At 36.1% G+C, this 27,854-nt stretch overlaps 2 protein-coding genes across 2 annotated transcripts; both read right to left on the bottom strand.

Annotated features, from left to right (window-relative positions):
* Positions 1-14,506: 14,506 nt before the first annotated feature.
* LOC120631757 (uncharacterized protein K02A2.6-like) lies at positions 14,507-18,789 on the bottom strand. The gene has a single exon (XM_039901436.1). It carries the CDS (start codon positions 18,623-18,625, stop codon positions 14,507-14,509), a length of 4,119 nt encoding a protein of 1,372 aa, XP_039757370.1. The 5' UTR covers positions 18,626-18,789.
* Positions 18,790-24,158: 5,369 nt separating this feature from the next.
* LOC120631618 lies at positions 24,159-27,854 on the bottom strand. The gene is made up of 3 exons (XM_039901273.1): positions 27,733-27,854; positions 25,176-25,438; positions 24,159-24,542 (listed from the first exon to the last, which is right to left on the bottom strand). The coding sequence occupies exons 1-3, from the start codon at positions 27,851-27,853 to the stop codon at positions 24,159-24,161; spliced, it is 768 nt and encodes a 255-aa protein (XP_039757207.1). The 5' UTR covers position 27,854.

Here is a 27,854-nt window from a genome sequence, read left to right as displayed (position 1 = left end):
TTCAAAATCCAACGGAGATTTAGATTGACGTATTTTTTTAGATAGGCATAGTTGAAATATTATCAAGCTTTTGATTTTGTTTGGTTTAACGCGCTAATCTCAGAAAATGCTGTTTTCACTTCAATTTTTTTTGGATTGATGGATGGATTTAGTTGATACTACGAAGGCTACAAAAACTGCAAAAAATATTCTTTTTGAGAGATTCAAATTCAATGCGTGTTACGGTAAACGTTACGCCAAAACGACGGAAATATTTAGTACCTAAGTGTATTGGAATTGTTGCTTTAAAGTTCTATAAAACAGTACAACATAAGACTACTTTTTGAAGTTGACTCATTCGCGGACGAAGTCGCGCGGGTCCGCTAGTCATAAATAAAATTTTATGTTTTATTAAAGTGTTTTTACCTACGCAGCAGTAGTAATTATCTAGTTATTTGAAAAATTAAAAACAACCAAAATACTCAGTAATGTTTACATAATATAAAGTATTTTTTATTTCATAGAAAAGTTTTAACAAGTAAAAAATGCCCAAGTTCAATCCTCAATTTGGACAAAAACATTTCACTGAATCTTGTAAAGCGGACAACTTTTTAATCAGAAATACTTAATCATTTTAATATATTTTACATAGATTATTATTAATAGTTTAAGTACATTTAACATCATTTAGCAGAACTCGGCACCGTGCGGATCACGAGTCCCTAGGTATGATATCCTAGTTAAAAAGTTGTTATATATTATTTGATTGTTCTGTCAAGTAATTCCTAATACCAGCCCAGATTAGTGCTGTCTTTTTCCTCAATCGCGTTTGTGGCTAAAGTGCGTTTAGAGGCATTGATGGAAATATGATGTTAATCTTTTTTTTTTCTTTGTTACAGGTATTTTGAACAGGTATTAAATACGAAAAAATAGGTAAGTGATGGTGCGACTCAAATTCCGAAAGTGTAAATAAAATTAATTTATTTCGTCGGTGTTAGATATACAGATAGAATAACGTTATTGCAACAAAACACAAAGAAACAAACAATAAATAAACAAAAGTTTCCATACAATAAAATAAACAAAAATGACGTTTAACAGCAGTGATTGCAAGATTTACGCCTGTCGCATGGCTGTCGCGAGATACGTAATCACCCTGCCGGTGTTTTACCAATTCCGGCCACTAATACTAATTTCTGGTATTAATGTTTAACGAAGAGTAAGTATCAAGTACTTAAGCGTGCAAATCGCATTTGAGTGTCTTAGCTCTTTATCCGATATTATAACCGTTGTAGTGATCCGTGACAATACGACCCCCATATGACCTATTTTTAATGATCTCAAGAAAAAGTTGTGGAATACTGTTATACCCCATCGGCTAAACCCATTTCCAAGTCATGTTCGTACTAGTGACGTGGCGTCTTCTGCCCTCGATCACCTTCTATGGTCTATGATATTTACAGCAGGTGCATGTTATAAGACAGGTACATTATGGATATGGAACTATTAAAAAGTTTAAAGGCAATTGTTTATCTATGCGCTAGGCTTTATGGGAGAGTCTCACGGCCTATTGTTGCGGCTTGTATCGTTATTGCTTTTTACCACTATAGATTATACTATGATTAAGTACTTAAGGAATCTCGCTCACTACGCAACCTCAATAGCTGGTGGCCGCAGCGCCCAAGAGTCGCCCACGAACTTCGATTATCAAAATCGCAGGCAATGGGCAACTGGCCTTTTTATGTTCCAAATTTCAGACCATGGTTGCGAAAAGTGCATCCAGCACTTGTCGTGCTTGTGTCTCTACATCAGATTAAGGTAAGCGTCTGTTCACAGCACTACTGCTTTGTACAGTTTGCACTCACTGCCAGTAACTCTCAGTATGACTCGTGCTCTCGCAATTTTGAATGTCGTTTTCGAATACGAAATACAATAATATCAAAATATAATGGGCGTCACTTGCTTACTTGTTTCACAGTTACGCATTCTGTACTCATTTTTTTTTTTAATATTTTAGTCGAAACTGGGTTTTACAACAAGCCATATAAGTTATATTTATTCTCACTTTTAGAGGTTTGATTTACAATAATAACTAAGAGTAACGCCTCGGTCCGAGTTTCTACGACACTAAGCGTGGCCACGTAGTGCAAAAAAACCTTATGGTTTGCTTGGGCACACCTAGTTTAGTGCCAATAAAAAAGGGTGTTACGTGTAAACGTATGACATGAACTATGGTTGGTGCATCTGCCTATGTAACCATGATTACTTAACTTTTGGTACTTTTGGTACCTATATGCTTCGCCTCCATCGCAATCAGTTTTATCCCATAATACGAGTTTAACAGGCGCATTATATTGCAGTATTATTAGCAAGGTTAGTAAAAAGGATCGTTAGTACGGGATACGGTGAACCAAGGTGATGGGTTAATACAGTATTCATAGTAATGAAATATTTTTTTTACTACGGTTTCCTGCGCTCGATTCTTTTAGTGAAATAACTATAAAGTTGCCAAAAAAACTACACAGTCACAACCATAATATCCGTTTTATATGATGATGATGACATTGGAACATTTGATAAAAATTATCAAATACAGCTAAGCAACTAGAAAGGATTCCATCCCTTTGAACAGAATGGCACTACGTTTTCCTTATACAGCATATGAAGAATGTTTCAAAATTGAGGTTTTTCTTTTCTTTTAAGAACTTCCGTTGCCGGAGATAACGGTTAAAGTTTCTATAAATTCATGTATTACCAAAGCTGTTCACCTTTTAAAGTTCTAAAAAAAAGTCCGCGACAGCATATTATGTTTATCTTTTAAGGATGACTTTTACGCGGACGAAGTCGCGAGGGTCCGCTGTATTTTATAAGATAATAGCGGTCGCTATTATCGCAAAAAAACCCCCGGTTTTTAAACACTTTTCATTGGTGCTATGCTCCTATTGGTCTTAGCGTGAGGATTTATAGCCTATAGCCCTCCTGCATACATGGGCTATCACCTATGAGGTATGTACCTAGTAGGTATTAAAAAGGTGTCATATTAGTTATCAATTTAACACACCACAAAGGATACTATTTTAATTGATTTTAGTAAAAAATATACATACATAAACACCTCCACCGTTTATTTAGTATCTATCTACTACTTAGTGAATCTAAAACGTTTACTTACATGATGTATTAGATACTTCCTCTGATACTATGATATGCGTAAATACGCATATTAAAATATGATCCTTAAAATTCATAACCTACCTATATGTTATTTTATTCAAATATGGCATATTTTTTGTGGTACCTTTTTAATAAGGGTATAACGACGCGACTTTTACTTATTCGGTCGCCTCATAGTGAAATACGATTTACGAGTATATGGAATGGAAGGAGCGCCATCTATACCTACTTCCCAGTATTGTAACGAGATGGCGATCTTTCGAAAGTCAAGTAAATGAATGTAGTCGCAAAATTACAAACTTTGATTTTTGGATTCGAAACTTTAGGAACCAAAATGACGTAGTAATGAAGTGGGCGATCTAGTTGAAGCAGTGAGTCAGGGTATATTATATATATATATATATATATATAATATGCTTATATATATATATATATATATATAATATATAATATTGCTTAGAAACACGGAAAAAGTTTGTATGGGAAACTTATCAATGCGGAGGAACTTGTAGTTTGTCTATGAATTAACTAATACAATTTTTCATAATGTCTCAGGTACTTAGAGCGAATGTTTTCAACACTATCCGGAGGTCATGTAAGTATTTCATGGTGATATAGAATTAGTGCGATTGATTAAAATTCGTAACGGTGCACGGGTGCATGCCTATTTTTAAACGTAGGTATTTACACTTTTATAATGTATGCTTATTGCTATGTTATTGCTTGGTACTTTTGAGATTATTTTTATCTCAATAAATATATTCAATTTTTAAACTCGTTGTTTTATTCACATCCTAATTATGTTTCCTGCGATTTATAGTAATGCTTCAAACAAAGTAAGTATTGGAAAGGGTACCAACCTATTAGGGTATCTATTATTTATTGCAGAATGAATACATCCTCGACACGTACAGATTACGAAGTTTAAGTTTCGATTCCCAGGTCGTGCTAAAAGCTCATAGGTAAAGGTTTTCTATTAAGAAATTCTCAGTATCCTGGAGTGTTGCGGAGTTTATCTCCATACCTCGTAGACGTATAGCTGATGGACTCTAGGCTTTCTACTTTAAACGTCATAATAATAATCGTTATAATCAAATAGCAATGGATTGCAGATCCATTTTTATATTATCGATCAAAATTTTAAGTATTTCTTTACTTATTGTTCATGCACGAAAGAAAATTAAAAAAAAAAAAAAAAAATAATATTTCAACTAGGTACTCTACTTATAGTAGCTGTTGACCGCGACTTCGTCTTCGTTTGATTTTGTTTTTTGATGTGACATTCAATTTAGTTGTAGTTCTAAAAAAATTTAAAGTATCCAGTATCGCTAAGCCTTAAATGAGGGGTTTGCTGCTGTCCGCTGAGAAGTTCTGTCCTCTATCTCCAACCACATTCAGTTCTACACAAAGTTTGGGCAAAATTAAACACATATTATAACCTCTATAGTACAAAAATAATTATTTAAATCGGTTATAATTTGTCGGAGTTATGGTGTTAAATTGTCAAACATTTTTATCCCCTCTCCCAAAGGAACCGAGCTTAATGTCGGAATAAAAGGTATCCTATATTACTTCTAACACTTCCAAGAATATGTGTACAGAGTTTCATAAGGATCGGTTAAGTAGTTTATGCGTGAAATCGCAACAAACAAACTTACATTACCATTTATAATATTAGTAGGGATAGTAGTACAGTGAAAATAAAAGTTATTTGATTCACACAAGTACGTAACAAACGATTTATAATACTATTATAAACATTTTTTTTTCCCAAATCGGAATTATATTGTACAAATAAATACCTACAGAAGGAATGGAGATCGTAGAACGTTGCGTACAAAATTTATGCAGTCTTAAAAGACATCAGATCCTAGGTGGGCGGTAGGCTGTTTGGATTTTTGTTATATAATATACCAACCTGTTAATATTTTTAAGGTATTTAGACTACCGACTACTAAGTAGCTCGTTTTCGTAACATAACTTAAGTGGCTTTTAGATCCGTGTTGGTAAGCATGAGTAAGTAGGATTGAAAAATACATGGTTATTTGTAAAGCCCTGGGCATCTTTAAAGGAGTAAGCAAATGCTAGTTTGTTGGTTCATCGCAAATGAGGAATGGAATAATGGCATTGACATAACTAGCTTAGAAATTGTTAGCCCTTGAGAGTTTGCATTAAATGCCTGAAACTGCCTTTTTGGTCCAGTTATTAGCATGTTCGTCTGTAGATCACGAGGTCCCAGGTTCGATACCCGGGTCGGTCCAATGAATAGGATACTACGGTTACGGTTACGGTTTTGTTTAGAAATTCTTAGTACAATTCCGGAGTTTAGAAATTGGCGGTGACTAGCCTGCGCCTGATCGTTTCGGAGCTGCCGTCTGACTGAAACTGCAACTTTGGAACAGAGCAGTGTTTGCGCACACACTTAGTCACTATAATATCTCCAGTCAGGGAAACTGTTTTTTTTTTATTTACAAGTTTGTCCTTGACTGCAATCTCACCTGGTGGTATGTAAAATCGCAGTTTTAGATGGTAGCTCGTTTATCTGTTTGGGGTATGGCATCAATAATCATTTTACGGTACGCTAAATCCCTTGGCGGCACCTCTAGCGGCTAGATGACTAGATGAAGCTTATTTTTAACTTTTTAGAATATTCTTCATTCATTCCTTCATACCAAATTGTGCTCTCTTGCTCTTTGTTTATATCTCTGTAACTACTTTTTTTCTTTGGTGTACAATAAAAGTGTATTCATTCATTCATCATTCATCAATCATTAATTACATAAACGAGATTCATCACCATTATCACCATTATCACCTCATTATCGGCCATTTGCAGGGTACAGGTCTCTTTTCAGAATGAGACTAGTTAAGCCCGTACGTAGGCCACGCTAGCGAAGTGTGGATTGGTAGACTCCATGAACGAATATTATGGGTAACAAGTAACAACTCACAGGCATGCAGGTTTCCATAACGTTAGGCAGGTAAGTGCGTGTCGGGAATTAAACTTAGTCCCTCGAAAAGGAAGCTGAAGTCCTTACCTCTAGGCTGAGAATAAAATCATCTTGTCAAAAAGAAAGGTGGAAATCCCGTGAAACATAATATTGGTGTTTTGTTTGTATCTTCAAGCAAGAATCGTTGTAGACGTAACGTGTATGAGTCAACGTGCACTTTCTTATTCGGGGAAATACGGACACGAACGCCGCAACGACCGCGACATAAGGCGGATGAAAGTCATTTAAGTGTATTTATAATAAAGTACTTAGTGTGAATAAGACCTGTACTCCAATCGGGTACTACGTGATATCGTACTCTAAATCGTTTAGCGGTAGGCGATCGATATGTCGGCGGGGTAACTAGCCACGGCCGAAGCCTCTCACCAGACCAGACCGGAGGAAATTCAGAAATTACTAATTCCCAAAATGCCCCTGCCAGGGGCCGAACCCGGCTCAATTCAATTCTTTTATTTGCATAAAACATTGGTCTTGTTTAGCCAAAATCTATGGCATATAAATCTTAATTCATACAAATTAATTTACGTACGTAATTTACAATACGTCAACATATTTTTTTAAGTTATAACAGAAAAATCATCAAAATATGTCGACTGAATATAATGAAAATGTCATCAATTTTACACTATGGAATAATTATAATCATGGAGAGTCAATTGAAAATAACAAATAAAAGTAATACCTAAATAAATTATATTTTGTTATCCAATAACTGTCTTACTGAGTAATATTATTATCAACCAACCAGTCACGTATTTTTTTTTGTTATACGGTGTTACTCGCGGGTTACCCGACTTCACGCTCCCTAAATGAGCGGTTTTTTGTGTAGGAGTCAAAAGGTGTACGGTCCGGTTGCTCAAACTAAGTACTTAGTCAAACTAATTTGTTCAACAGGAATAATTTTTCCACACGGTTAAACTTCTTCGATAATGGATTGTTTTAATAATTGTCTTAAAATTGAATACAGTGATGATTAAATTAAAAGTCGCTCGAGCGAGTTCTCAGACTTCAGTCTTTTTTTTCGGCATCAGGATTATAGAGTGCATCCCAGAAACCTTTTTTTTTAAATACCTTCAATGTACAGAGTTCGACCTGCTACAGTTATAAGTATGCTATATTTTATAAGTATAGATTGAACTTTTGAAGACGCCATTCGTTGCCATTAAAATGAGCTGTAATACTTTTGTGTAGGTATTGTTAAGTTGTGAAGAACCATCTGACAACAAAGTAAAGTTTCTAAATTATCCCTAATTCACACTACTGACTCTACATCAGGTTGACAGCACAAACTCATGGCACAGTATATTTTATCAATTTGCATGCCGAAGGTAACTGTAAACCAGGAATGCGAACTCGACTCACTTACTTTTCTCTTTTACTAGGTCTAGAAGCTAATATAATTTTAAATAGAATAATTACTTCTCTTGGAGTAAAATTTCTTTACTTACGTTTGATTTGTGGAGTAAGCTGTTGAATGTGTGTCGAGAGCGTTACGAAAAGTGTGATTTCGCGAACGGAAGTTGAGAGGTTACATGTATATAAGTCAGTGAAGATAGAAAGAGAGAGATGCACAGAGCACAGATTTTTTTTGAACACCAATAATTTAAATTACTGATGTATTCGATTTTTTTCTCAAACATATCTTTACATTAACATTTATAGAAGTTCACCAATGCAACTTTCGCCCCGTAACCAACCATAGATCAGTAGAGACTTGATAGACAGTAGAGACAAATGACTAAGCACAGATCTTAGCAGCATTTTTCTATTCGACTACAGAATAGCCCTTGACTGCAATCTCATCTGGTTGGTGTTAACTGGTGAGTGATGATGCAGTGTTAGATGTTAGCGGGCTAATCTGTTAGGGAGTAAGACTTCGAGATTCCCCTAATAGGTCGCGGAAAAAAAAATCGATTCCGTTCACGGCATCGCATTGAAACGCTAAATCGGTAGGTAGGTAATATGAGTTATACTTTTGTATAAGTGAACCACAAACTTTCACTACCAATATTTTGAATCGTTATCGAATGAGCCCATGAAAAAATTAACGTTTGTTATAAAAGTGGATGTAAATAATAACATACACTTCTTTGCAGGGGCGAGTAGGGCAGTGGGACGGCGAAATGTTGGCTTTCGTTCTTGCTGGTCATTGACAGCCAGATAATAGGGCTGTCAACTTTGTTGTTATTCGAGTTCAAGAAGACAGTTCTTGTACAGCTTTTTCCTTGAAATTATTGATTACCGAATTTTTTTTTTATTTGGAACAGTTACAATGACAATATTACTAAGGGTGGCACTGCAATAGTAAAAACTGTGATGCACGCTGACCACTGATAAAGTTGTGAACAAATGTATTTTTTTCATGAATCTTCCATCGGCATGGTAACTACTTCATTTCCAACTAGCTCTGACCGAGACAGAAAGGCCAAATACGCGAATCTATACTATTATTTTAAAGCTGAAAAGTTTGTTGAAGCATTCTTTTCGGGGGACCGAGCTCGATGTCGGCCACGCACCTCTAACTTTTGAAGTTATGTTTGTTTTAAGCTATTGAATATAACTTTCTTCAACGGTGAACTAGTGAAGGTAAACATCGTGAGGAAGCCTGCATGCCTGAGAGTTCTCCATAATGTTCTCAAAGGTGAACTTTAAAATCTACCAATCCGTACTACGTATGTACATCTTTTAAGTCTGACTTATACAAGGGTGAAGTCGCGGGGCTCCCCTAGTAAATCCCCCTAGTTATCCCCTAGTAAATGTATAAAATTGCCAGCCCTACATAGTCTCTATTACCACGCTTGACCTAGAAGGACACGCATTCCGATTAACACCGTTTTTAATTTTGATTTGGATTCATGTCTGGATATATGTCATAGGAAATTATTAATCGATTGGATATTTTTAACTTTGTAAGATATTGGTTAAAAGGTAAGAGTTAATTAGCGTTTATGATAAGTAAAGTTTAACATTATTAATGTTTTTTTTCAAATAATCTGCGATCCCCAGATATGTTATTAGCACAGTAATTTTATCGAAATTTATAGTTTAGGTACTATTTGTTGCCCGCGTCATCCACCGCGTTTGTTTTTTTTTTTTAAAGCATCCCGCAGGAATAGTTTATTTGAAAGATGTTTGGCATTCAATGCAGGTGCTACACCTACTTATATCAGAAGAACTAGGTACTTACTTCTTCTGATATTTTGAAGTTGCGTAAACTGTTTTATTTAGGTGCCTCAATTTTTTAAACTCACGAAAACTAAGAATTAAAAACTTAAGAATTATTTTACTGTTATATACGAGTAAATACTTACCCTTGATGTTAAAATTTTTTATTTAAATAAGAATTAACACCAAACTACTGATGTTAGAAATTTTTTTTCTACTGGCGACCGAAACACAAAAGTTGCTATTGCAATACTGTGATAGTTAGATATATTCGCTCTTTTTTTGTAGATATATATTTTTAACTTACCTAATTATTTAACATTCTCAAACCGACTAAATAAATATGCAATATCCATACAAACAAAAGTGAGCTGTGTTTATTTTTGTTTGTTGCCTATGTCTTCACTGCATCAATCTTGTGCATCATCATCTTGGTGTAATTTGGCACAAAAATAGCTTGCATGCAATTACTGTGCAAAATCTAATCTTATCTAAGGCACAATGAATACTCTTTGTTTGTTGTTTTCACCTCATTGGTTATTTGGATAAGGTTGTGGACAAAAAGGTTGCTGTCTTATTACACAATTTTGTCATGATTTAAACAAAAGTTATTTTTTTATAGCACTGGAACTTTGTTGCAGTTGAACTTTTTAGATTGCATAGCATTCATATTTTAATCATGTTATACGTAATTGTGCGTATCACCAATAGATTTCTGTATCAAATTTATTACTTAAGGAGCCATTTTATTGGAAAAATTTTGCTGATTTTTTTTCCATCTCCGATGACACTCCGTCTTTTAAAGTAACTCTATGCCAAAAATCAAGTCGATTTTGCTTATTTAGGCGGAAGGGGGGAACAACAAACAAACACATTTTCGCATTTATAATATTTGTATGGATTTTAGTGATGATACGGTCCAACATAGCAGCGGGACCCCTAAACGGTTTGTCACAGTCGCCGACTAGCCACAGCTAACGTCCTGAGTCGTGAGTCCAGGATATCGTATATGTGCGCTTACCACCGTGCTGTCACCGGTGCAGAAACAACAACATAGGATCCTAACGTCAGCTCTGCACTATTGGTACATTGCTACGTTGTTTGTGCCTTGTGGTGATCAGAATACAGTAGACACCACCCCTCTTCCAGCGGGTGTCGTACGATGCGACTTTTAAGTGGGTATAATGGAGAACGACTAGCAGCATCCTCTGTTTTACTTCTGCGATCACTATACCATCTACCCAGCGTGGTGTTTACGGACAAACCCTCCCTTTGGGAGAGGCCTTTATTCCAGCAGTGGACTTTTGTATGCTGGTTATTGATGATATGTTGGTTACGTTAGAAACGGATCTTTATACAGATCTTCTAGTTCTTGTTTTTATGTATGGAGCTTATAATTTCTTATAAGTCAGCGACCATATTTCGGTTTCGGAGCTAGATATAAGTCTCCGCGTTTTTTTTAACTTTTTAGTCCACTTCAACTATGGTAAGTGATGATGCAGACTAAGATGGTAGCGGGCTAACCTGATAGGGAGTATGCCATTTATATTAAAACCCGTCATCGGTTTCTACGCGGAATCGCTTAACGGCATGTGTGTGTCGGTAGGGTGGGTTCCGAAAATTCAGAAATTTTAAATTCCCAAATTGCCCTGCCTGGAATCGAACCCAAAACTTCCAGCTCACAGCTGCGCCAGGGAGTCTAAATCACTTTATATATTTAAGAAAGCTGTCAAGAACCACTATAGTTTACATTAAAGACGACTTGCAATAGTATTTACTGTTGTTAATGTATTTATGATATGTTAAAGTATATATTAGTTTAATATTATTATTATTATTTTATATTTATTTTATTATGTATTATTTTATTTGTGTAATCTAGTTCAAGTATTAGTATGTAGTTATTAGTATATATATTTTTTTTAATATGCTCAAACTGCAGTCTGTTATCCTTTTGTTCATCCTAAGGTTGCCTGGAAGAGATCGCTACGAAGCGATAAGGCCGCCTTTTGTATACTACTTCTGTCTGTGTTTTTTGTTATTCTTCTTCTGTATTTTTATTTGTGTGCAAATAAAGAGTATAAAAAAAATTATACAAAGTAAACACATTTGCCGAAGAAACTTAGAAAAGAAAACAGAGCTTGCAAAGGCGGTTTTTCAGAAATCATAAATTCCCAAATCGAACCCAAAACTTCCAGCTTCTTGCTCAGGTCGTCAAAACTGTGTAGGTACCTGTGTTTAATGACCAGTACTCTGTTATTGATAAAAGACAATCATTTTTTCAACGTAACATTATAAAAGTAATAGCTCAGTCGATGTAATCAACAAAAGTGAAGTTCGCTCTAAATGTGAAGCAGAACGCATCATTTCTAGGACAACCTATACAAAACAATAGGTTATGATTTTGAATTGCCATACCATGTGAAGAGAAAAGACTAGGAAATGGATTCCACCAAGCTATTGTTGTGTTAGATTTTCACATGTGACATACTTTAAAATCATTATTTATTGGATGTATAGGTATTCCATCTAGATTGTGCGTATTTTGTAGGCGTTCTCAGTTAAACAATAAAATTAATAGAATTAGAAGAATATAATATATATTATAAGTAGAATTCTGCATGGAACACGGTCAGGGAAATTAGTATAGATTACGGAACCTACTGGTCAGATCACTTTCCGCTTATTGTGAAATGCGATATACAAACAAATATTTCAAAAAGAACAGTCGATTTGGCTAACATGGCACACCAGCGGAGAGTGATCTGGGGAGAGGGAAGTGAAGAACACAGTAGTAAGTTAAGAAATGTGGATTTTCCAGAGCAATTTCATAATTGTGCTGATCGGTTTTGTAATCAACTCCACGTAGGGCTGCCTGGACTCAGAAATTTTAATTTGTAACTTTATTTATATTGCATATTAATATTTAATGTAAGTTTTTTTTTTTGATTTAGTTTAGTTTTTAATTATTCTATTTATGTTATAGTGTAGTGCGCAGTGATGGGTCATAAATACCAAATAAATAAATAAATAAATAAAATAAAATAGGTATAAGGTAGGTTTAAGACAACTACCTATTTAAAGCTTTAAATGTAAATTCATTTTAGGAATGCCTACACGAATGTTGACAAAACAGGACTCTATTACTAAGCCTCCAGTGTCTCTTAGAAGGTATGTCACAGGGGTTTAAAGTTTTAGCTGTCATAGGTAGGTACCCATTACATACTACATGTCTTATATTGTAATACTTAGTTGGTACAACAACAAGGAGGTTTAATCCAGTCAACAATACCTTTGTTTTCGGCGTGAGGCCGACTCGTACTTGTTTGTTTGTTTGAAAGCTTTATTGCACACACAAATTTTATATAAAGTAAACACATATACAGAAGAAACTTAGAATAGAAAACAGAGCGTGCAAAGGTGGTATTATCACTAAAGCGATCTTTTCCAGACAACCTTTGACGTTAGAAAAGACTAACTGTACTTGGCCAAATTATGTTAAAAAAAAAAAATTGAACTATAAGTTACCAACTAACTGCAATCTCTCCTGTAGGTACGGCTAGCATGGGCAGGAGACAATGATCTTTCCGGTGGAAGGATACAAATTTATCTTCTTCTACAGCTTTAGCATTGGAGCACAAGTAGAAATAATATCCCAATAATATATGTGTGAAACTAAACTGGGGTGAACTTCTGCTATCCCATGTTCTCATTCTTTAGTAGGTGGACACGTTAATTATATCCCCTGTCAGGAGATGTAGTCGGGGGATATAATTTGATAGAATTTGATCCATAAAATCAGTTTCTTCGTGGCATCATACCCGAACTTTTGGCAGCACGTCGTTGCCAGTAGGGTAAACCCTCCCACCAGACAAAACCAGACAAAAAAACAGCAACTATAAATAATGATTTCATCAAAATATGTACCTTACTTAACTAATATTTGCACAACGATGAATGGAAAAATGAAAATAGGTACCTAATACTTGTCTATCTTAGTACGTATATGTTTTATTTTATAGTGCTAAATTGCTGTTTTTTTAGGTAAAAAGAAGGTGTAACCATATAGTATCTATGTAGGGCAAGGCAATGTAGAATCTCCAAATTTATCGAACTTTATTTGCAAACCTATCAGGTTGTTTAAATACAGAAATTAGAACAAAGTTACCGACTAAAACATTGACGCACGTGCTAAAAATATAAAGAATGGAAGGCCCAGGTATTCAGATATTCACTTCAATACCCACAATGTTCAGGATGGCACTTAAATCTTTCATTAATTAACAGTATTATTGAAGCTAAATACCTAGTTTCTTAGCAGTTCTTATTTATTCTCATGACTATTATTCTTCCTTCCTATTAAAGTATTAAATTTATAAAAGACATCATTAAATCCCACCAACCTGCTTTAGAGCAGTGTTGTGGGTCTGTACTCTATAAACCTGACTTCCCAAGGAGTGAAATAAAACAACTGGACTGACTCTAATACTGTATATTAGGCTTCTCTATAATTCATATTACTTGTTACCTTCAAATGACTCTACTACCAGTTCGGAATGCTGTCTTCGGCAGAGAAGACCACTGGCAAGAAACTCTACCGTTGCTCTTTTATTCAATCAATTAAAAAGACTTCTAAACACAATTACAACATTGTCATATGTAATAACGCTAGGCCCTTTGATACAAGACATATTTTAAGACAGTTAAAACATAACTACTATGATCACTTATAACATCAGGACTTTTGGAACAAGTTGTTTGTATAGAGCAACCTCTGCTACATAAACTGTCGGTATAAAGTTATGCTAGGGCTCCATATATGATACCTAAATAAACCAAAAGATGATATATACTTATCTGATGCAACATCAGGTACCAACATAGTACCAACAACTTATCTCAACTCCATCACCAATACATACGATTCTTGTTTCGTCACAACAATATTTCCTTAATGAAAAATATCTTAGTAATAGAAATACGGCTGCTCGCTACACCATTTAATCGGAGACAGATATCAAACGTCACAATATAAAAAGTAATAAACTTATATAAAAACTCCATACATGACACCTCCCTTCTTATTTCCTAAGGAAACACAAGCCACATCAAAAGTAAAACTAAACAATGCTTCTAATTACCAGAACTAATAATAACCTAAATTTACATGTCCAGCCCTAAGGTGAAAACCTGATAACCGGCTTCCTTATTCGCCGTGGGCGCATCACTGACGGTGGTGTTGTATATTCGGGCGAGGACGCAACTGCTGTTGTCATACCATCGTCAACCTCCTCCCCAACAATTTTCAAGCTGGGCTCACTAGAACTTGTCTCCTCGGCCGAGACTCCTTGGCCTGTATTGTCTGATGTCGCGCTTATGGCTTCTTGTAAGGATGCCTCTTGGTTATCATTAGCAGATGACACTGGACAAGGAACATCGGACATGTGTGATCTGCGTCTGATTTGATCCACGTGTCTGGATAAAACACGATCATTTCCGGTGTCCACTAGATATCGCCGAGACCCTTCTGAAGCAGTAACGGTTCCCTTTGACCACTTATCGCGAGACCCATATTCGCGAGCCCAGATTGAATCTCCTGGAGTCAAAACTCGTGAAATACCGCCCGCCAACGCAACTTGACGGCTTTGCTCGTCACGTACTCTGTCCGCCCTTGCGCGTTCGCTACGCAGCAAATCGAATCGCGAACGTAGCGCACGACGTTGTAATATTGCGGCCGGACTTTCTCCAGTGGTGCAATGAATGCTGTTCCTATACGCGAGTAAAAATGCTTGTAAAGCTGCATCCAAATCTACATTATCTCTCTGAGCCTTCCTTATTGTGCGCTTACATAACTTGACAGCGTTCTCTGCAGCACCATTTGAAGAGGGATGGTACGCAGGTGAAAATGATTGACGAATTCCATTATTCATTAAGAAATTTTTGAATTCTGTGCTGCTAAACGGTGGACCCTGATCTGACGTGACTTCTAGTGGTAAACCAAACCTGGCAAAAGTTTGCCTCAAAACCTTTATTACACTGGTTGCTTTTGTACTCGACATTTCAAAAATTTCAAGCCATTTAGATGTTGAATCAATAAGAACCAAGAAGGTTTTACCGTTTATAGGACCTAAGAAATCTAAGTGCAGCCGTGACCATGGCTGTAGGTGATAAGGCCAGGGCTGAGATGTTGTGCGTGGTGGAGCATCTGCTTCCATGGCGCACGTTTCGCACTGTTTGCAAGTCGCTTCAATCTGAGCATCAATATTAGGCCACCAAACGTAACTGCGAGCCAAAGATTTAGCTTTTACTATCCCTAAATGGCCAACATGTAACTGTTTTAAGATACCTTTCTGCAGAGAGTCCGGTACAACAAGCCTATAGCCCCACATTATGCAACCCCGCTCACAATAAAGTTCATGCCGACGTAAATAGTATGGTCTCATGCGCTCGTCAGAACAACTAGCTGGCCACCCAGATTGAATGCAAGACATAACCTTACTAAGAAGTAAGTCTTTTGATGATTTTTTTTTAATGTCATCATGAGTGATCGGTAAAAAATCTTCTACAAAATTCACATACGTGACCTCATTCTTAGGTTCACGAATATTACTGCTATGTGATGGAAGCCGGGAAAGTGCATCAGCACAGTTTTTACTGGAGGAAACGAATTCTATATCATAATTATAGCCTGACAACAGCACCGCCCATCTCTGTAAACGAGACGCAGCCATAACCGGGATGCCTACCTTATTTCCAAAAATAAATGTTAGCGGCTTATGATCCGTCCTCAAAGTAAACTTCCTTCCATATAAATATTGGTGAAATTTCCTAACCCCAAACACAATGCTGAGCGCTTCCCGGTCGATCTGCGAGTACGCGCGCTCGCTGGAAGATAAAGAGCGCGAACTAAACGCTACTGGACGCTCGCCTTCAGCCGTGAGCTGCGAAATTACCGCCCCGATTCCTACACTACTTGCGTCAGTTGTAAGAATCAAAGGCAGGTCAATCGAATAGTGTACTAATACATCACTTGAAACTAACTGTTTTTTAACCATCGCAAAGGCGTTCTCACATTCCCTACTCCACTCAAATGCAACCCCCGCCTTTAGGAGACTGTATAACGGTGCCATAACGGTACTCACATTCTTTATGAACTTGCTGTAATACATAATCAATCCGATGAATGCTCTTAATTCGGAAACATTAGTCGGCGCGGGTGTCTTTACGATAGCCTTGATCTTGTCCGGACACGTATGAACGCCTGTCTTGCTGATAACGTGTCCTAAATAAGATACCGACTCTGCAAAAAAATTGCATTTCTCTTTTTTTACCCTCAACCCACTCGACTGCAATCGATCAAAAACTTTATGTAAATTATCTAAATGCTCCGCACTATTCTGACCTGTTATTATTATATCATCTAAGAAGACACCTACTTTAGGCAGATCTGCAAACAATGCCTCTAACCTCTTTTGAAATATACCTGGGCTCGACGACAGACCAAATACCAACCTATTATATCTAAATAATCCCTTATGAGTATTAATTACCGTATATTGCTTCGAACGCTCGTCTAATTCGAATTGACAATACGCCTGCGACAAATCAATCTTAGTGAAACGTTTTCCTCCGTGCAATCGCACCAGCAGATCTTCTACTCTTGGTAAGGGATACCGATCCACTACAATGTTTTTATTTAGCGTCAATTTATAATCAGCGCATATCCGGATATTTCCGTCCTTTTTGACCACAGGTACTATCGGCGTAGCCCAGTCGGAGCGGTCGACTGGTGTGAGGATACCATCACGCGTCAACTGATCCAGCGCGCGCTCAACTGGCTCGCGCAGCGCGAATGCCAACGGCCTTGCACGCATGAACACTGGTACCGCTTCGGGTCGCAGATGAATACCAACCGTACCGCCAGTGAATCGCCCCAAGCCGTCCGCAAAAACCTCACAATATCTGGAACTGAATTCCGATAAATTAAAATCACTTACTTCGACACTATTGCAGTTAAATCTGGGTAATTGTACCCCTAGCTCTACGATCCATTGCCTACCCAATAACAAGGTTTTCCCATTCCGGATAACATATAGATCCAAATATTTACTAATATCTCCATATTTAACTAAGGGACGTAGCATGCCTACCGGGTGAACTACTTCGCCCGTATAGTATCTTAAAGTTAAATTACATCTACTTAATCTCGAATCACTAAACTTCTGTGAATACAGGTCGAAACTGATACAAGAGACGGCACTGCCTGTATCACACTCCATCTTCAAGGTATGATTGTTAACCTTCAACATTATTAGAATGGGTTTACAACTTTCCACTGAAATCTGGTTCATTTGTACAATTACCTCCTCACTTCCTTCCTCGCTGCTAGAATCGATTTCGCTTACTGGCTCTGCTGCAACCATGTTATAATGCGTTAGGTACGAACAGACCCTGGCTAGGTGCCCCTGTCGATTACAGACTCGGCACACAAACCGAGAATAGCGGCACCCCACTGCTGCATGGTCACCACCACAAACGCTGCAAGCGCTGCTTGCACTGCCTGATCGTAACCTCCTACTTCTGTTAGATGATGAAGACGACTTCACTTCTGTCGTAGGCGCTTCACGCACTAGAAAAGAACGCTGCCTCTGACCCTGTTGGCGTTCTTTCGACGACCGCGTTTGACTGTCATTTTTGCCCCGCCATGCTCCCGCCATGGTCTGGCAATCTGCCGTGACACTACTGCTATTGCCAAATCCGCTGAACATCGTAGATTTTGTCTCCACTAGCGCGGCATCTTTTTCAGCTGCTTCCATGCTGCACGCTAGCTGATATGCCTTAGAAAAATTCAAATGCAACTCTGTGAACAACCGTTGTCGTATAGTTTCATTCGACAAGCCACAAACCAATTGGTCACGAAGGCTTTCTTCTAACCATGTCCCAAACTCACACGTTTTTGATAATTTCTTCAAATCTGCTACATATTGTGATATTTTTTCTTCTTTTGTTTGCACCTGCTGTCTAAACTTGAATCTTTCGGCTAATACGCATGGCTTTGGATCCAAATGATTTCCTAATATGTCTGACAGCTCTGCGAATGTTTTTGAAACTGGTTTGTCAGGAGTGCACAAACTGACCAACAATTCATAGGTACTTGCACCCATAACTGTTATTAGCGTTGGTACATACAACTCATTTGTGATTTTATTACTTACAAAGTACTGTTCCAATCTTTCAATGTACAAACGCCAATTATCGCTCCCGAGCTTAAACTCTGCAATCTTACCAATCGACATCTTGACTATGTACCTACTGCTTTTTCCTTACGTGTTTTGTAGTTCTTTATAATCTCGTCGCCACTGAAAAATATCTTAGTAATAGAAATACGGCTGCTCGCTACACCATTTAATCGGAGACAGATATCAAACGTCACAATATAAAAAGTAATAAACTTATATAAAAACTCCATACATGACACTTAAGTATATCGTTTCCATTATAAATCATCTATTCCCAATTTGTAACGTTCTATCCACAATACTTTACTTAATCTCCTTTTCTCAATTCATTACTTTAAATCCGTCCTCACTTTTCTTTGCCGCCAATCTAACTTGTCAAACTCGCGTCTCCCGCCATAGATCCTATACTTTTATTTGACAGTCTACTAAAGTCCATTATTCTATTTTCAATACATTATCAATGAGTATACAAACTATGATTTGTTGATATATTTAATATAATCATCGTGTTTATCATAGATAAAGTGCTGTAATTCCCTATTTCCTAACACACGCAATAGGTATAAATTTCACAAATAAGTACCTACGGTATATAAGTAAGTGTTCATGAATTATATGTTTTGTATTACAATATGTTTATGTACAACTGTCGTTTTTTTTATTTTAATTCGTCATCTTCAGTCTAGGGATGTTCCAATGTACTTCTGCACGGCTAGCATAGAGACAATAATCTCCCCGGTGAAAGGGTAAAAATGTATCTTCTCCCATCTTTATAATGCGTTGATGTCAGATATGACTGCTTGCTCAATAAGCCAGGCGAAACTTTGCTTAATTAGATTTTCTGGCTGGTTGGTACTTGGTACTACTGATCTAATGAGAGTTTCTTTATAGAAAAACACGTCAGCATGCTAAAAAAAGTAGTCCATTTACGATAGTAGCCTAATTTAAAGACTACAAATATTATTAACTTGAATGATTATGTTGTACTGAATTAGATCATTTTAAAATGTTACATTTAGTTACGTAAAGCAAATAAATAATAGAACTTCTGATAACTTTGAATTCATATAATGTGGTATACGGTTTCATAAACTATAAGTTAGGTATGTGTTAAGAGGATAGCTCAAATACCTATAGCTCGTGGCCAACAAAAATGCAGAATTGGTTTCTCTATTGCTCATTCGCAATTAAGCAAATAAGAGAGGGCATTGTTAGCCAGTGAGGTGAACGTCCGCGGTTTGCACTTATATTTTTGTTTCATGCCGAATTTAGGCATTTTTTACTCGACCGTGTAACCACACCACTTTCTCTGGCTCGCATTGACAACACGACAAACCTACTTAGCCGCTCGTAATCAACCTCTTTTCTCGGTCAAATTAAAGGGAAATTTAATTTTAAATTATACGTATCTATCTTACTAACGGTTAAATGTGAGTTGGACTTTTACGTGAGTTTCTAACATAGAGCCTAATCAGGTTAGATGCTATGGTATGGTATTGTGGTTGTGGTGCTATGGTGTTAGACAAATGGCGAAATACATCTCCTACACTTGACTTAAGCTCGCTTGCTTGCAACAGTAATATATTTAACTAGCTTTTGCCCGCGGTTTCGCGCACGTTAATTTCAATTTTTGATCTGGTAAATTTTAACTACAAAGGTTTAAAAAAATGTCTTGCTGCTAATAGAAAAATATGAACGTAAATTACTTAGAAAATCAGAAACTTTCAAATAAATTTTCCCACCCTATTTGATGCCTTTGGGGTTGGAATTTAAAAAATATGTGAAACACGTGCTTATTTCTTTATTTTTAATCAGAAACATAAAATCAAAATTTCACAGAATTAACTTGAAAAATGAATAAATGAAGGATTTTATACAAACTTTTATCGCCCATTTAACCCTCTTAGGGTTGGAATTTTCAATCCTTTGTTAGCGGATTCCTACATTGTAATAACTATCTTTGCCTTTTGATACATATATACATTACTATTGGACCATATTGAGTTTACAATAGTAACATTATCATTGCTTGACCCAAATCGTAAAAGACGAGCAACTGATGGCAGGAATACATAAATCATTTTTCGAAAATTCATAATACCTTTTTACAAAAATAATTTTTAAATGAACTCATTGTAAAAATTATATTATCTCGCAATAATATTTCATTATTAGGTACGAAAGATAATTTCTAAGTTATATGATATCATATAGAATTTATACGATATCATAATATGTGAAGTTATCTTCGAGTCCAGGCTTAGCAAAACCTTTGGAAAAAATAGTAAGAAGAATTTTACTTACGAAAAAAATTTTATGATGGTACCTAACTTTAGCACATCTTAAATTTTTTAAGGGAAAAAGGGCTTATTTAAGGGAACTTTAATACTTCACCAACGTTTTACGAAGTTTTACTTACCCTGTTTTATGTAGGACCATACGGAATAAGTAAAAGTTCACGCTCAGCATAATCTCTATATGCGTATTCGACGCGTCTATAAATTCCAAATCGATTAAGGTAGCTTACAATAATCAGGTGCCTTTTACCTACGATCGACACCTACGTGTGATCAAACAGAATCGAGAAAATGTTTAGGCGACATACCATTGATATCATATTTTTTGTCGATCGCCACTGTAGATTGTTTTTCGATTTATAAATCTCTGCTCGTTTATTTAACCTTGGTACGTATTTATTGGCCGCTAACATGCGACTATAATGATTGATTATCAAGCAAATCTGAAAAGCATAATTCTTATTGATCCACAAACCAAGCATATCGAGCCACAATAATGATAGTCAAAAATCAATCAAATATAGAAGCTTTTACTTCACTTGTCATAAACAAATGAATTTTAAGTGAGCATTATACAAATCATAGGTAGATATATTATCCTACAATCTTAGAGAATAGTACCTAATAATTGAATTAATAAAAAAACTTTAGATAGATTCAAGTTTTTTAGAGCACTTTAGATCGATGATCAGCGGCGTGCACTTCATACGTTCACAAAAGCACTGCCTACCCCAAACATTGATATATAACTCGTAATTATAGGAGGAGAATGTTAACCGTTTTATTAAATTTTCCTGCAGTATGCGTACCCTGGTAAGAAACCCAATGCACGCCACTGTCGATGATTAAAGTTATTTAAATCACAGGAAACCGTAAGAAAATGATATTAACTGCTTCTGAAGATTATAAATAAGATTAATTTATCATGGTGCCTGGTTTCTCTACTTCGCATGGTTGACTACGGATTACAAAATCTTGGGATTGATCCTAGGTTGGGCCAAAAATTGTTGGCGGTCCAAGAAATTCTCAGTACTAGCCCGGAGTTAGGAAATTATGTCATTACATTTCAATACCCCAATGCCTCGAAGAGCATGTTTCCCGTCGGTCCCGGTTATTCTCAAAAACATGTACAGAATATTGTAAGAGCCAAACCGCATTGAAATGACTTGGTGGGACTAAGCTCTAAACAGCTCTTCTATGCGCTTTTGTCAGTAGAAAATAAATCTCCTGAATACGATTTTATTATTGCAATTTGGAGCGTAGTTAAGTAGGTAGGTAACTACCATCGTAAAAGTACCGCACTCACACAAGGAAACAGGAAAAAAAAATATTTAAAATCAGAACCGTATCACAGAATACTGAGTACCACGAATTACTCTGAGCTTTCCACCGACACGACGCTGGCTGACGGCTCCGACTTTCTTCGTGAGCGTTGCGTAACACCAGTCACTGCACCGAACATCGCCCAGGCTTCGATCCATTATCTAATTATTACATCAGTCACTCATTATACAACGGAACTACCTATGTTATTGACATTCGTTCATTCTCAATTTTCAAATTATCACATGATAACTCTCGACATGGTTTTAATTTATCAGCCTCGGTGAGTGCAGAGTTCAGAGCTTTATTGAAGAGTACCGAGTTCTACGGCTTTGAAGAACAATAATTATAAACACTACAATGCCTCAACCTTAACAAGCTTTTGTGCATTCTGTACTCAGCTCTATGCACAATGTTAGCTCAGTGCCTCAGTGGTTAGAGCTTCGGTATCCCTTTCGGTGGGACCTTGTTCAAATCCACGGCACGTAACTCTTAACATTTCGGTGTTAGGTGCTTTTTTTAATTAAAAAATTAAAATGTCCCGTTGAAGGAAAACATCCTGAGTGAACCTGCATAACTAAGAGTTCTCCATAATGTTCTCAAAGGCCTGCAAAGTCTACCGAACTTGACCAGCGTTGTGGACTACGGCCTAAGCCCTTCACATTCTGTGAAGAGACCCGTCCCGAATCCAATCTTAAAAAGATATCTTTTGGCTTAAGTCCTAAAGTTATACTTAGTTTTGTTAAGTAACATAAAAATATCCCTACAACAGTTTTGTTCTAGATATATTGCAAAAATTAAACAAAAAGTATTACACAACTTCGTTTTGTGCTTTATAATTAGGTAATTTTTTGATCAATAAAATTATTGAATAGGTTCACAATCTACTGTGCTTCGAAGAAGAAGTCACGTTGTAGAACTTTACATCAAGTATGTTATGTCTTAAGCAAATATGTATTATTAGGTTTTATTGAGCAAATCATTAGTTTTCGTTACAAACACTACCGTTTAAATTTGTTACATTTTCCAAAGAGTTATATAAGTTATAATATTTAATATTGCAAATTAGTTTTCTAATTATTGTTATTTTAGTCAGTAACAAGTAATATGTTCTTGGTCGAAATACTGAAGAAATTTAATAGTGAGATCGAAGAGTCTAAATAATTAGGTTGTTAGTAGGTACCAAGTATTTAGACTTTCAAAACAGGTCCTAAGGTAACTAAGTACACGCCAAGCTGTCTCAGATCTCAGACATGTTAGATAATAGATAATTCAAAAAGTAAATATATATTAAATGTAGGTATGTTACTTACGGTCATTGATCTTTAATGTTATGTAAGTAATGTAGTGTTTCGGTTCTTATATCCGTTCTCACTTTCTTAAGCGTCTATTATTTTGACTACGCCTTATTTCCCGTCCACTTCAACAACGTCAGCGCGTTATACTTTTAGGTTTTCCACGCCACTTGATTGTGAACAAAATATATAAAAGATTCGTGCTACTCCACGAATCTTATATCTAATACTGGTTAGGGTGTATTTTTCAAATATTGATTAAGTATTTCTGATTACGTCAGTGTAAAAGAGATAATTTATATAAGTATACTAGCGGACCCCAGCGCCATCTGTCGGGCTAATTTGTGAATCTAAACCATCCAGGGTGCCACCCAATCGCATACCAAAAAATTCATTCAAATCGGTCCAGCCGTTTAGGAGGAGTTCAGTGACACACACGCACACAAGAAATATATATATAAAGATTTAGTAAAACACATTTTTGCCTAAAGTACCTTATGAAAAGATTCTAAGTCATAATATAAGAAGAGATGGACTACGTTATTTAAATGATCTGACATTAATTAGAAGACTCAATAGAGTCTTCGAATTATATATGATATATTATGCATGATACACTAATATATTTATTTCAAACTGAATACTTATTTAATAAGCAATTTATTTAACGATGTTTTATTCGTATAAATTACATTCTTTATATTTAAGTTCACAGATTTTACTTCTAGAGTCAATTTCAGCTCTGGTGGGCAGATGTCGATACATAAAAGATGCACCGCGCATTTCTTCATTGGAGCGCTCATCTTTTTCGCTGAACACAGCCTTTTGCATTTTATTAACGAAAGGAGTTATCTTACAAACCAAAAGACGTATGCAACTGGTTTCTTCATTTGACTCTTGGTTTCGTATAAGCTCTTCTATATGTTCTGGTAAAGATTCGTTTTTGGCGGTTTCAATGAGATCCTGAAGTCGTCTGGAATTTTTATTAAGAATCCACGTCGTTAAATCTTCGGAACGGTGTTTTTTGTTTGTATTAGGCCCTGCTAAGAACGATGTTATCTGCAAAGATAATACGTAGCTATGGTAAGAGTAACAAATATATTTCCAAATCTCACAATGAAAAATAAGATAAGTCGTTTGTTTGTCTTTCCATCCACCCGTTTGTCAGTTTCTTTTTCAGTGTAGGTATAAAGTTGAAACCATGTCCTAATAGGTACCTAAAGTCAATGATTTATTATGGCTGTAAAAAACGCTCTTTAGTTTTACACCTTGGGTAAAAGACAACCTTTACATTATGTTGGCACTATCCAATAAAAATATCCACTAACTGACTGCAATTAAGGCCTATATGGTAACTTATCGGTAATCTAATCTGATAGGTACCTACTTAATATGACGAGTAGTTAAGGATAAGTAAAATTGTAGTTACTAATATTATTCTATTCGTTTTTCTTTTTAGTTTTCTTAATCCTAAGGTTGCCTGTCGCTACTTAGCGATAAGGCCTCCTTTTGTATACTGCTTCATTCTTCATGTGTTTGTTCTTTATTATTTACTCGTTTTTCTGAGTGGTGTACAAATAAAGAGTATAAATAATTAAATAAATAAACAATCTGGAAGATAGGTTCGTGACTGTACATACATTATGACATAAAATGACGTGCTTTAATTACTGAATAAGTAATTATATTTACCATCTGAGCGACAAATATGAGAGCATTGACAGCTACAGCGCTAATTTGCTTCGGTTGAAGACCCAATAGTCTCACTAAGTGGCGCAGCGGTGACATGGTAGGTGGAACCTCATTTATATTGTATTTAGGTATGTTTTCCCCTGAATCTTCATCGCTATCGGCAGATTCATCAGGGTAACTGTCCGATGGTTGTCTTCTCGACGGCATGGGTTGGAAAGCGCGAACTACAAAATCTGCAACCTTCAAAGCAATCGATTCGGATCCTGAAAAAAGGGGTTTTTTTCTTATTAAGTAAATAAACCTAAACACATCAAAGTGCCAGGTTTAGGTATCAAGTACATTTTTAGCATTAAAAAATGATTCAATTTATATTTAAGTACCTATCTACCTTGTTTAGTCTTCCAGACTGACTCCTTACTACAGTCCTTCGTTACTTACTGCTAATCTTAGTTCCAGACTGCCTTCCGAACGTGCTTATAAACTGGGCCTACAGAACGAAATGAATTTTGAATTTTACTAAGCATAATTCCTAATCCTATATTATAAAAAAAAATTATCCGAAGGGATTTAAGCAAGAAGTCAGCCTGGAGGACTCGATTTGTTCGGTTATAATACATTAATACTTACACAATTTTTACGCGCTTTTTTAGTTTCACCTGTAGGTTTTTTTATGTTTATAGACGAGCGCTTGACTGCAATCACACCTGATGGTAAGCAATGATGCAGCCTAAGGTGGAGCGCGCTTGCCTAGAAGATGCCTATATACTCTTGATTTGAAAGTACTCATATTGTAGGAACTGGGGAAAATGGAAGCTGGAAGAGCATTCCAGATCCTAGCGGTGCGGATCAGAAACGAAGATGCGAAGCGCTTCGTACGCGTCCGCAGTATATCGACCACGTAGGGATGCCGATCCTTACGGTGCCTCGCGGTTCGATGGTAAAAGGACGAGGGGGGAACTAGATCAAATAGTTCTTGAGCACACTCTCCGAAATATATAGTATAGAATACTGAAAGGCAGGCAACCTTGCGACGATGTTCCAAACTCTTAAGTTTAAGTATGTAGTTGGTAATTTTAAGTTTTGTGGTTAGTAGTTGTAGGTATGTTTTTTGTATGATTACTCCTTTGAACATGATTTGGTTCAAAGATATATCGAGGACCAATGACAATACACTAATTTGATAAGATAATTCCAGTGGCCCTGCTTTCTGATCTGTGAGTTCGATTCCCACAACTAGATACTATGTATATTATTCATAAATTATTCAAAAGTAATCTAAGTACCCTAAACACAAGCTACGCTTATTTTATGGCGATGTGTATATTGTCGTAATATATTTATTTCATATTAAATATTTATTTATTTCAATTCAGAAAATAAGATTTTGAAAATATATATATAATTTTCATCTATAGTCGATTAAGGCAGGAATTATGTTATGTTTAATTTTCAACTACTATCTTAAGCTGATTTCTCTAATATTACCAAATTCGATGGTGAATGAGTTATAATTTCTGTCTAAAAAACAAAATTGTTTAAAAAACAAAAAACACGATTTATAAATAAACTAAACTAAAAGGTAGAAATTAGTTTAATATATTATACCGAGCGTGTTTTTTTGAACTATTCATTTATTAAGTGTGTATTTGTAAATTATTCTATTATAAAATAAACAGGTAATTTGTTAAAAGTGCAGACTTTCAAGCATGTTTTAAGTTTAAATATTTCCCGTTAGTAAATGATAGCACAAGCTTTGTCCTAAGTACCTAACGTGTACCTACGTAATACATATCCACAGAACTATCGGCATTTAATCCAATTTAAAATCTGCAAAATAAATGGTTCAAAAATTCAAAATTCATTTATTTCAAGTAGGCCTAATACAAGCACTTTTGAAACGTCAAGTCTTTCCGTGTGTAGTGACTCTACCACCGGTTCGGAAGATTCTACCGAGAAAAAGCCGGCAAGAAACTCAGAAGTTGCTCTTTTCCAACATCAAAAATTTACATTTTACATTTTAACATTCATTTTTCTATCTTGTGAGAGATGAAAGCGGAGCAGGATGCTTCCAAGCAACCTTGTCATTGAGAAACTCATCAATTGTATAATAACCTCGCTGTAATAAATGTGTTTTAACACATTCTTTAAACTTATGCATTGATATAGGTCCAAGATTACCTTAGGAATCATATTATAAAAGCGTATACTCAATCCCAGAAATGACTTCTGCACCTTTCGCAGACGATATGCAGATGTCACTAATTTATGACCATTTCTTGTAAGTCGACTGTTTATATCCATCATATTTGTTGGGGAGTACCTATCAGCCTGGAGACTGGATTAAATCTAAATTCCGGTCTACTGACATTTTCTTTAAAGAAAATCCCAATGCAGTTTTCAGCGTGACTCGGGATTCGAGCCAAGGACCTCGTGACTTCCTGCCGAACGTTTAGCATTTTGCGTACTCCACTAGACCACATTGGTCTGAATACCACCGTGTAATCCCATATTAAATCCACCAGAATATATAATCAAAGCGATCATAGAATTTACTTACCCAAAAACTCCGTAGCGATTTTCATTCCACTATTTATATGATGCAAAATACCATCGTTTCTATAATTTTCATTTCCCGTCACAAATTGGAACAATAGAAAGCAAAGTACTAGTGACGCCATC

The sequence above is a fragment of the Pararge aegeria genome, chromosome 18 (assembly GCF_905163445.1).
Source record: "Pararge aegeria chromosome 18, ilParAegt1.1, whole genome shotgun sequence".
Taxonomy (NCBI): Eukaryota; Metazoa; Arthropoda; class Insecta; order Lepidoptera; family Nymphalidae; genus Pararge; species Pararge aegeria.
This window is presented reverse-complemented; position numbering and strand designations above follow the sequence as displayed.

What these genes read in the sequence shown, in the direction of transcription:
- LOC120631757 (XM_039901436.1), bottom strand. Translation starts at nt 18,625, where the DNA reads ATGTCGATTGGTAAGATTGCAGAGTTTAAGCTCGGGAGCGATAATTGG.
- LOC120631618 (XM_039901273.1), bottom strand. Translation starts at nt 27,853, where the DNA reads ATGGCGTCACTAGTACTTTGCTTTCTATTGTTCCAATTTGTGACGGGA. An exon ending in AATCGCTACGGAGTTTTTGG is followed by an intron (nt 25,439 to 27,732) that starts GTAAGTAAATTC and finishes CCCTTTTTTCAG; the next exon opens with GATCCGAATCGATTGCTTTG. An exon ending in TCATATTTGTCGCTCAGATG is followed by an intron (nt 24,543 to 25,175) that starts GTAAATATAATT and finishes TTATCTTTGCAG; the next exon opens with ATAACATCGTTCTTAGCAGG.